General features: G+C 40.1%; 1 protein-coding gene across 1 annotated transcript; it reads right to left on the bottom strand.

The window, feature by feature from the left end:
- Positions 1 to 121: 121 nt before the first annotated feature.
- Positions 122 to 11,486, bottom strand: otoa (otoancorin). Its single transcript, XM_008323108.3, has 29 exons — positions 11,359 to 11,486; positions 10,459 to 10,540; positions 9,879 to 9,928; positions 9,751 to 9,772; positions 9,466 to 9,505; positions 8,799 to 8,919; positions 8,628 to 8,690; positions 8,336 to 8,547; positions 7,663 to 7,817; positions 7,476 to 7,588; positions 7,024 to 7,166; positions 6,820 to 6,928; positions 6,574 to 6,708; positions 6,330 to 6,500; positions 6,073 to 6,204; positions 5,946 to 5,998; positions 5,706 to 5,826; positions 5,257 to 5,375; positions 5,031 to 5,172; positions 4,099 to 4,292; positions 3,909 to 3,999; positions 3,037 to 3,160; positions 2,764 to 2,954; positions 2,256 to 2,405; positions 2,026 to 2,168; positions 1,597 to 1,733; positions 1,403 to 1,500; positions 906 to 1,050; positions 122 to 656 (listed from the first exon to the last, which is right to left on the bottom strand). The coding sequence occupies exons 2-29, from the start codon at positions 10,514 to 10,516 to the stop codon at positions 577 to 579; spliced, it is 3,312 nt and encodes a 1,103-aa protein (XP_008321330.1). The 5' UTR covers positions 10,517 to 10,540; positions 11,359 to 11,486; the 3' UTR covers positions 122 to 576.
- Between the last annotated feature and the right edge of the window lie 227 nt (positions 11,487 to 11,713).

Genomic DNA, 11,713 nt, shown 5'->3' on the forward strand with positions numbered 1-11,713 from the left:
ACGAAATGTAAAACTCTGCAAATGCCTTTGGCAAAATTAAAAAAAAAACAAATTTGGATAAAACGTGATTAACTTTTGAATGAAAACTGTTCAACTTGGACTTCACCGGGGTCCTTGTTGTGCTCGTGTACTTTGGTCTTCTAGAACTACTTAGTTCTAGAGTTATTAAGTGCTGAAAAAGCTTTAACATTGAAAGTGCTTTGCCAAGTGCTTGACGTTGACCTAGAAAATGGTACAAATCACATGCGTTACATTTGGTACGTGATACATTTTTATCAAAATAGATTGCACCTAAAACTAATGTTGAAAGATGAAGAATTATAGACGATAAGGAGTTCTAACACATCATAGACTATCAATTAAATAGATGACGATTAGATGATTATCACATGACGTACCTTTGACAGATGTGGTTGGTCACCACTAAGTTTAAGTGAGTAAAATTACAGCAACGTCAGCAGTCTGTGTTAAATATTACAGCATTCCATTCCTGTGCAGGTATATTAGAAGTTGTATTAAAAATATCTGCTTGTTTATCTAAAGCGTTAGCCAGTTTTGTTACAGGATCATCTGGTCTCACAGCAGCAGGAAGCCCAGGAGGAAAACAAGAAGGAGTTTCATAAAAGAGATTCCCTCGGCGCTCAGCGATGGAGCTCCTGTGGGAGGAAGTGATGTAAGAATTAAATACTTATATACTTTACTTTTGTTTTTATAAAATGATTGATGGTTATTTACTCTTAGTGTCTGAGGAAGTGAAAGGAAAATGTTTTTTTGAAATAACTGGACAGTGATGTGATATAAATATCTTACGAAAAGAAGCTAAGAAATAACTTTCTCTAAACTGTTTAAAATTCAAAATCTGTTTTTATTGTCAAACAGTAGCTCGCATTGCTGAGTCTTCTTACCTGAGGTGGTCTTTGCCACCAAAGACCCAGCCGCAGCTCTTTCAATAGCGGCTCGTTGCTTGGCACTCAGTGCATTTAGTTGTTCAGTGGTAACCTTGGCAGCATTGTCCGACCCAAGAGCCTCGAGCTGAACCTCTGTGAGAGCCTGAATTAAAAAGAAATAACAGGTTCACAGTTTAATGGCTGATATTACAACGTGCTTACACTCAGCAGTGAGGCTAACGATTTAGCCTCGTAAGAGACTCCTGATGTCCACGTATTGAATAAAATCGTAGCCCCGAACTTAGCGTGTCCGTACATGTCACACATGTTTTTAGCTTAAACTTATTTCAATCTTCAATCTTTACGTTGCAACATAAACAAATACACAATTACATAAACCGAAATTGCATAAATATTGAAAATTATATGTATTTAACAATCACAATTTCTACAAATCTAGAACTTTTGAAGTTGTGTCGTGTCTTTCCTTATTCATTGTAAATGAAAAAACTTACAGCAAAGTTTTCTGCTGGTATGAGTGGTATGGTGGTGTCCCTGATGTATGATAAGACAGCCGTGTTCAAAGACGCTAACTCAGTTGCGTCCAGGCCAGCTGCAGGAAGCACAGAGGAAATATTAGCGATTTAGCAGTGACCGCAGAATTCTGTGAAAAGTTTCGAACACAGCGTTTTTTTTTCCTGCTGCTCACCCATCATGTTTCCTAGTTCGTTCACTTTGGCCTCTGTCCAAGTGTTGGGCTCTCCGAATGCTGTCACAGCAAGACTTTTCAACTGCTTTGCGATGTTGTATGAGCATCGGATGTCATTGAGTGATCCCACAGCATCCCTTTTAAACACACACAGATAGAGTTAATACTGTGTTTTGTATTTTGTATTATAGTTTTTTTTTTGCTTTGTGGCCTCTAAACCTCTAAACTAGGGCTGTCAAACTCAACTTCACAGTGGGCCAAAATTAAAAACTGGGATGAAGTCTCGAGCCAAACTCAATATTTATTGAAAAATTGACTGGAAATGTGCATGTTTTCCCTTCTCTCCAGAAACGTAATGTTGAATTTTATCAGTAGATCGTTAGTAGATATAGGATGGGTGTGTTGTGTGTGCTTGTGTGTAGCACAAACTTGAACGCCTCTTTGTTGAGCTGACTGATTTCATTAGGGCTGAGGCCACACATGAACTGGTTCAGTGCAGCCATCTCTGTGACTCCCAGCTTCTGCGCTGTCAGGTTATTGTATGTAGCGATGCCTTTCCACATCGATCGCATCTATGGAGAAAAAGGCGTCACAGTTAGAACCGATCAAATACGTCTACCGTCATAGTTATGAGCAACACATTTGACTCTCTGTTTCACCTGCTGCTCTGTCCAGCCACATGACTTGATCGCATCCAAATTGTCCAATGAGAAGGGAAGCTTCTCCAGGTCGCCGTCAGAGAATCCCCTGTTGATGCACCCCATCTTTTGCACCACCTCCTCAGTCAGTGTTGACACAGAGCCGAAGGTCTGCCAAAGCAGGTAAGAACAGCTGTAAGTTAACAGTGCTGCTCATAAACTCCTGTGGTCAATAACAAGTGAATAATCACCAATAAACCTGAACCTGCTTGTTATAGGACTGTGATAAAACACCATACAAAAACGTCATCAGTTACCACCGGCATCGAACCGGCACTCTTCTATATTGTAAGGCTAGAGTACTAACCACCATGTCACTCTGCAGCCTTGGACTGATCACCGTGAATAACACAGATAAAACCGTACCGCGTGCATTCATACGAGTCAATCTCGGAGCGTTGACCCTAATCTCGTGAGATTACAAATTAGGTTGTTTCGAACCCTGTGTCTCCATTCACTCTTACTTTACCTCCGTTGCCTTTTTGCTGAGCACAGACAGCTGCTCCACACTGTAACCCGTGGGCGTTCCGAGCACTTGTACGGTAGCACGAAAGACTTCAATTGGAATCATGTTCAGCTGCCCCAGTGTCCAGTAGACGTTTCCATCGCCGAGTTCTTCAATTATCGCCGCGGTGGGTGTAGTTGACGAGACGCTCCGAACTGCAGCGACAAGCATAAGAAAACACAAAGACATGATACGTTACTGGACGTAACCAGAAAGACGCGTCTGTCTCTCCCTCACCTGTTCTCCTCTTTCGTGCTGTGGTGGATTCACTGACGGTGAGGTTGAAGAATTTCTCATTTACTGCTTCTGAGACATTGTTCAGACTCGGCCGCATGTCATCAATGATGTCCTTCATCCAGGGCTAAGAGTCGACCACAGAGAAGAAAAACATGTCACGAAAAATAAGAAACATTTTATGAGGAGCGTAACTGTGAAAAGATGACGACACACCACGGGGATTTGTTTCGCAAGACCCATGATTCCCAGTTGGGAACGATCGGCGATCGTAGTTTGTTGGTGCAGGAAATCAAGAATGTTCTCTTTATTTAAAGCCAAATCTGGAGGCTATTGACTAGTGTGAACAGATTTCCAAATCAAAACAGGTGTTGCTGACAACTAATATAAAACAAAGGGTGACTAGTGTGAACAGATTTCCAAATCATCGGTAAACAGGTGTTGCTGACAACTAATACAAAACAAAGGGATTTACAAGAATTTATTTACAAAGGACAGCAACGTCAAAAATAATCTCGATCACTTTTTGACTGGTGGGTCCTAAAACTTGACTGGGGTCAGGAGTGTTTGTATGAACCAAAACAAATGACACATAAAAGTCATAAAGGCTAAAATGCTAAAACACTTTTTTTTTACGCCATCTATAGAGAAATGTGAGTATTGCAGGTAAAAGGCAGAAGTTTAATTATAACAGGAATTAATAACATAATTTGGAAATGTTTGGCAACCGAATTAAAAAGCCAAACGGGTAGAATTAGTGGAGAGCGGTGAAATCAGTCTCAGTGTTTCCTTCAAAAATCATTAGGACTAAGGACGGTGTGTGGTGTGTCCCCAGCTTAAAGATGCCTGTGAAGGCAGTGAGTGAAGATAATCACTTGATTGGGCAGAGCAGATACGGCAGAGTCGTCCAAAGAAAGTAATGGCCACAGAGCTTCCACCGTCTCCTGAGGGAACTCAGACAGATTCCTGCAGGAGATTTTTTTTAAAAATATTTAAGAACAAACTCATAAAATAAAATTCATAGATCTTTTGTTCCTGGTCTCACCCCGAGGGTTTTATCCTTACCCGTACGTCTCCTCGATCAGCTGGATTAGATCCGACCGGTGGTCTGCAGGGATGTACCGACACAGGGCCATGTCTTCCAGCGTGGCTTTGAGAACATCAGGGTCCATGAGTCTCAGCTGTGAGGCCGACAGCTCACAGCTGAGCTCTCCCAGTCTGGAGGTGTCGTCGACGGTCAGTGTGGACAGCGCCTCCCCCTGTGTCACACAAGGGTGAGACAGCTGATTCACCCGGGCTGCTAGCATGCTTCTATCAACAGCTACTGTCAACATGTACTGTACACAACAAACCCAGTTGTGCTGAAGCTTTTGTTTTCAAGGTCTTTACATTTAAATTCAATTTTCATTTACTTCTTATGGGATTACTATTAGAATTCTTTTTTTTTTTGTCTTATTCAAAGATGATCATGGATTATCCTTTAGATTTATTTTAGCTTCCTGTACTTTATAAACTATCTATATTTACTTTTTAAATTATTATTTTGTTGTCCATCTTTTTTTTCACCTGTTTCTACTATTTGGTTTAGTTTTTATTGATTTTGTCTTTACTAAATGTAATTTAACATCCTAACATCTCCTAACATCTGCATTAAATCAATTAGTCAAAATGATCTTGCTAATTTGACCTAACGTTTACCATTTTCTAAACTTTTATTCACAATGCTTTCAAGGTCCCAAAGGTTTTGAATTGATGTATATGGTTTGGGAAATTGTCCATATTTTTCAAGAACTGTTTGAAAAAAATAGCCGTGAACGAAGTTTTGAATGAAGTTAATAATCCTAATTCATCCCTACGTCACTGAATCACAGTGTGAGATCCCCTCGATGTGTTTTCTTCATCAAATATGGCCCCACTGTTAAACGTAACTGCAACTGGAAAGACCACACCCTTCACCATCGTCAAAAACACAAATGATTTCTGTTAAGTGTTCGTACTTCGGTCAGACAGTCAAGAGCCTTTTGGAGAAGTTTAGGGCGAGAGGGAGCGGCCCGCGGTAAGAAGGTCATGTTGACTTCTTCCATCTTGTCGAGGAAGGTGGGACACACAGAGTCGGGCAGGTCCTTGACTCTTGATGGTCTGGAGGGAAAAGTCAAACACTGGGTTATTTGAAATGTATCGTAGCAAAAAAGAGAAAGTGAAAAGGTAAAAGTGTTTCTTTACGGCAGATAAATGAGGAACAGGCTGGGGATCATGTCCAGTTCCTCCTCTGTGATGGTTTGGAAATAATCTTCTCTCTCTTTCTCCAACACTGCAAACAGTCTCCTGGCAGCACATTTAACCTGGAAATACACCGGCGTTACTCACTGTGTGTGTTTTATCAGGGCTGTTGAATGATGACGGTCCCTGGCAGTTCATGTGGTGTTTGAAGATCCAATTGCTTTGGTCAAATTTGGACTGTTTCCACAGTCCAAATTAAGTGGATGGATGGTGGAATTATTTATTACGTGTCATTTTGCACATGCGTTAAAATGGGTTAAAAACCCTTTAACCTCATTAAATTAATTAAGGATTTAAAATGTAAAAATATTTTTGACGCCCCAACACTAAGGATTTAAAATGTAAAAATATTTTTTTAATCCCAATATGATATACATTCATAACGTTATTACCGCCACTTTGTCGAGGAACTGTTGATTCTCAGAGAATTCCTCGGTCATGGTCAGTGTGTCGCCTTCGGCCACTTTGTCGATAATGGCACAGGATACTCCCCGCAGGAGGCTGATGTACTTCCTGTTCCAGCGATTTCAAAATGAGCACATCGAGTTGATTTAGTGAAAATTTGTGCTCTCTTAGCTAGCTAGCTAACACGTTCTAAGCCGTTAGCTAACAGGCTTCAGCTGTGATCTTACCTGAGAACAGGAAGCTTATGGAGGTCTTTTACTTTTTTGGCCAGAAATAATGCCTGAAGGAAAGAGATGGAGACATTGATTTGTTGGAACATTTGAAGAGGAAATAGGAAATATTTAAAGCTCTTACCTGTTGTTTGTTCCATGTTTTATTTCCCAAAGAACTGACGTCGGCATTTTTCAGGAAGTTCAGGGAAAGTCGTTCACGCAGTGATTCTGGTACCTTCTCCATCAGCTCAGAGGCGGTCACGCTCTCTGTTAGCTGCAGTAACAGTGCAGAGTTAGTTGACATGAACGTTGTCACACGCTGTGAGAGGATTATATCACTTTCTCTACATTTGTGGATTTCATTTTTTTAAGGACTTGCGTGTCACCCTCCTGACTCACCCGCTGCAGCATGGCCATCTTTTGTGCCTTGGAAAACTTCTTGGCGATGTTCTCCATAGTCTCTGGGTCATTCAGGACGTCCGCGGCTTTCAGCCTCTTGAGAACACACTGGGGCAAACCAGCTGCCATGGACTGAAGTTCCTTCAGCTCCTCGTGTGAAATGTTTCTGCACTGAAAGGGAAATATTCTGTCTTTAGGTCGGTGTGTCAGGCGAGAGGAAGGACTGCCACGGTGGTAGCCTCACCTTCTGACCTCCCAGCTTTCTCTTGATCAAAGCAAAAGCCTGGTCTTTTGAAAAAGTCACGTTACGTCCGAGGTTGTACAGCATTTGAATGGTGTTGTCTTTGGACATCAAAGTCTCAATAAGTTTCTTCTTGAGCTAAAGTCAAGGGAGAGAGAGAAGCGCAACAAGCTATCATTAGCCCACAGAGATTCAGGAGGGGGGGGGGAGTGAGAATGCACTGGCGTGCGTTGGTGGTGTCTGTGATACCTGCTTGATTCTGGGATGGTCGCAGCCGTCTAACTCTGGGAGGAGTTTGCTGCTGAGCTCAGGTGTCAGATCTGGAACTTTGTACCAAAAGCAAGCCAGAGGGCCCAGTCTGGAATGAAAGAAAATGCTGCCTGTGATGGTGCCATCCTGTTGTTGTTGTTTTTTTTTAATAAAATCAAACATTTGAGTAGCATGGATATATACTTTTCTATGTGCTCTGCCAACTGCTCCTTTTTGTTAAAGCATTGCTGGATCTTTTGGAGCCACTTCTTGCCCAGGCTGGGGCTCATCCTGGTCCCTCGGCTCAAGGTCGAGTTGAACTTGGCCGAGAGAAAGAATTCACAAAGCTAAAAGAAAGTAATGTAGCAAATAATTACAATGAATCCCCAAAGACATGATCACATGTTGCTACGTGCAAATGGAAACAGAACCAGAAGGTGGCAGTAATGACCCACAAGATGTATCGTCGCGTAAGCCCAAAGAAGTAGCGAGGCTAAGGAGCGGTAGCTTGGCCGAGCCTTAGCATATAGCATATTAGCATATTATAAAATTATATTATAAAATGCATACTTTCCCTTTAATTAAAGTTTAAAAAATCATTTATTTATTTCACAATAAACAAAAGGTGTGATGTGTTGTTTTTCGCAGTTCCTCACCTTCTCTTTGGGAGCAGAATCTATATCTCGCGGTGATAAGTCAGAGAGGTACGGCCCCATCATGGTCATGGCCTCCATGTTCAGCCATTGAAGTGAGGGCTTGCAGCGGTTCACTACAAAGAGTGGCGGATGTTATGTAGCTGTTGTTGTTTTAACCTGAACCTTTTTGTTTTTGTCCGTGACTTACCTGGCTTTCCTTTATTCTTTTCTGTGTCTGAGCCAGATGGCGGCTTCATAGTGCAGTTGAAGTAATTCTCAGTGATTTGCTCTTTTGCCCACTTTGCCACTCGGGCCCTGTTTTGCTTGGGTATGTTGGCATGAACCCGCCAGAGGGCAGAAATCCTGTTTTGAGAGACAACACAGAGCCTGATAAACAGATGTCAACAATCAAACAAAATGTTTTAGTTTGTTTTTCTGGTAAAGTGAAGAAGTTTTTACAAAAATGAGGTCCAGAAAAACTAAGGCTATTATTTAATGTATCTGGTCGTCGGTTGGTTCGGCAGGCCCGCAGACCACCAGTTGACAATCATTGTTTTAATGGGTTATGTTTGATTAATTATTACAGACAAAAGAACAATTTAAAAAAATGTAATTGTATTACTTGTTTACATAATAATTATGTAATTGCACTTTTTTAATTCATTGTATTTTACATCCCAGCCCTGTAGGTGGCAGTAATGTGCCTTAGGTTTTTTTTTCTGAGGCAAAATAGGATTCACTGACTGAATGTTTTTGTTTTAACTTTTGTGATAATTGTGGTGAAAAGAGTGTCATATCAGATGAAAAAAAAAATTCAAAATGACCTCTGTCTTTTTTGTAATCACATCCCAGCACCGACACAAACATCAAATGAGACTTACAGCCTTTTCATTTTTTCAAGTTCTACTTTGGGTGGAAACTTGAATGCGGATGACGGCAGGTCCCGCAGCGCGTCCTTGGCCGACCACAGCAGCGTGTCAAAGTCATCCATGTTGAGGGCGTTCATGTCAGTGTTGTTTTTGTCCTGTGCAGTCAGAATCATCCAGGAGATCGGAGCCATGAAGGCCTGCATGTAACACGCAGTGGCGTTTTCCTGAGAAGAGAGACGACATGTGGCGTTAGCGAACATCGTGTTGACGATTGTGCTGGTGATGCTGACGACAGTTCACTGACAGAGGAGTTCTTCATCAGCACGATCATGTCTCGCAGGTGGGTGCAGTTCCACATCCTCTCCATCTATTAAAAAAAACGTGAGGAAATTAAGAAAAATATACGATTTTTGTTGACTTTTGTGCAAGTTGATATTTGGTGCATGAACAATTGTGTGTGTGTGTCTCTTCCTACTATTTTATCCGTGGAAGTTTTGGGGATTCGGCTGAGTGGGTCCCTGTTCATGACTGAACTCAGCAGAGCAGTGAGGAGGAACTTGGGTGAGTTGTCAATCGCATCCATTAAAGAAGAATTACTGCAATAGAAAAATAATTTAATAATTTTCAGCATTGACCAAGAGTGTAAGAAATTAGTTATCAAAAAAATTGTATCCACTAAAAATAACAGAAAAGTTTGTCTTAATTAAAAAATTGTATCCACTAAAAATAACAGGAAAATCCAGTTTGTCTTAATAGAATTAAAAGGTTCTTTTAAGACAAAAAACAAACGGTTTAAACTAACTTGGATGATATGTGGCACCAAATGATGTTGATGAATGTTGGCTGAAAAAAATAATTTAATTTTTGGCCATAAGCTCAACAAGTGACAAATGTCACTCGTTAATTAGGAATGTTACGAAGATTGTGTCTCTCTATGTTGATGACATTGTGGTGTACATGATCAAAACAGTCCCAATTCCTTATTGTTTTTGGCAGCTATCGAGGTAAACAGAAATCTTGAATAATTTTATTTAATCATCACACATTTCTGCTGACATTGACAAAGACTTTCAGGAATATTTCATAAAAAAAAACCCAAAAAATTAGCCTCTGAGTTTTTTTGGAAATCCTGACTAAATTACCTGGTATTAAAAACAAAGTGTGTCTTGGGCGGCTGGTATCCTGTAACAAAGCAATGGTTCACATTTACACACTGCATCGTTCAACATGTTCAGACAGAGACAAAATTCCACCTTAGTCGTGACTCATTCAACTGTTATCGCTTGTGCGTTCACACACAGACATTCACACACCCAGGGTTGGGATTATCCTGGGATTCAGACGGTGAAGTAACTCTGTCATTCAAACAAAACAAAAACCAACGAACTTTATGTTTTTCATGCTTTGATTTGTGTGAGTCTTCTCACCCTTGTCCTGACACCTCCTTATCTGAAAGGAAGAAAAAAGGCATAACATCTCACTCTCGGTTCAGACACGTATTTTTAAATATATCTTTAAACGTCAAAGCACTTTTAGCTTCCTGCTCATAACTCACCAATTTCTGGGTTATGCCACGGAAGTTTGGCTCCATGTGCTTGGAAGTCACTGTGCAGAACAATTTAAATGAATGGAGTTAAAGTTAATGTTAGCAGTACGTGGTAGTATAACAAGAAAATACTAATATGTGTAACATGTCAGAATTTAATTTTACTTTGCAGTTTTACTTTGCTTTGTTGCTCTGTTCCCCCCAATTTTTTTACGGAGATCTTTTTTTTTTTTGGTTTACGAACGACAGATCTATGACAGACAGGTCTAAGTCATTCACTCCTGTCTTTTCTGAGAGATCAGACCCCTAACAACCAGTCATTTTTGTTCATCATTCTTGACCTCACGTTGACACTTTAAATGAACTTGTCTGTCTTTAAAATAATAAAGCACGGTGCATTTAAAAACATTTTGTAAATTATTATTATACATACCCAGGAAACACTTTACATTAATGATAAAATGATAATTCCAATGAACAGAAAACACACACATTTGCCAAATGCACAATTGTCATCAATCATAATGTGATGAACAGAAAACACACACATTTGCCAACTGTCATCAATCATAGTGTTAATAATTCTTACCCAGAACTGCACAGGCCGCAAAGAAAAGAAAGGAAAACGTCCGGCTTTGTAAAGCCATGTTGGACAACACTGCTGCACCTGTCTGTCGGACAGGAACACAGGGTTAATGTAGTGTATCAACAATAATAATAATTATAATAATAATAATAATAAAGTGCTTTTTTTTCTACTTGATGCTTCACAAAACAGTTTATATTTTATTTTCCATTTCGTAATAAATAATTGCACGTGAGGATTTTCACAGCTTGGTCTCCACTGGTGACAGGATGCAAACCACCTGCAGTTTTCAGACTAAGATCTCGCCCCCAAACCCCCCCGGAGGACTGGTGATCATATACTGTCTTAGTTACCTTCCTATGGGAGGCTGTGGAGACTTGGAAGAGAACACGCTGTGAAAAACAACTTAATTCAGACACGTGCTGTACTAAAGACGCACTGACCTTCACACAGGACTGAAATCATTTGGGCAGCATTTGCATCAGTGTGTTTTGACTTCATCAAGTTTTGTTTTCTATATTTTGCATCTAAATTTAAATATTCACTCTCATTTCATAACCTGCACAGGGAAAATAAGAGATTTTAATAATTTATGACTGTGATTTCACAGGTCTCTGTTTACCAGGCGTCAGATGTTGGTGAATTTATCCTGTTCTGACAACTGTGACGTCATGTGAGGATTAAAATTATATAAAAACACCAAATCACTGCAACCTCAAAACTCAAAACTTTTCAAAGTGGTTGTAAGTTTATAAAAGAACAAATTTCTTTTTTTTTTAAAAAAATCTATGTTATTCCTTTAATTTCTGACAATAAAACAGAATATAAAATAAATATGTGTACTTACACAGTCCTGTGTCAGGTCGCTGCTGGTTCAAAATTATTTAAAATAGAAATAGTTACCTTTTTTGTTTGTTTGTTTTTTTTCTTTTAGACGAGTGGCTCCCTCTCTGTCTGCAGGCTTGGTTGTTACTTGTCCTCCTCTTAGTCAAAGCAGGTGCACTATAAATGCAGGCAGTTTGGGTGTGTGTATGTGTGTGTGTGTGTGACACCCACACACACGCAAAGGGAGACAAGAGAGGAAGACAGGGAGAGAGAGAGAGAGAGAGAGGCGAGGCATAAAAAAAAGATTTCATCACTGTGATGCCAACTGATATGAAGGAGTAGAAACACAAAGACTGAAGCGGGAACATATTTACCTTAATTAATTTTTAGGTTGAAATTGTAATGTACCAGATCATATGTCATGGCCAGAAGC

This window comes from Cynoglossus semilaevis, chromosome 13 (assembly GCF_000523025.1).
Source record: "Cynoglossus semilaevis isolate Cse_v1.0 chromosome 13, Cse_v1.0, whole genome shotgun sequence".
NCBI classification, from domain to species: Eukaryota; Metazoa; Chordata; class Actinopteri; order Pleuronectiformes; family Cynoglossidae; genus Cynoglossus; species Cynoglossus semilaevis.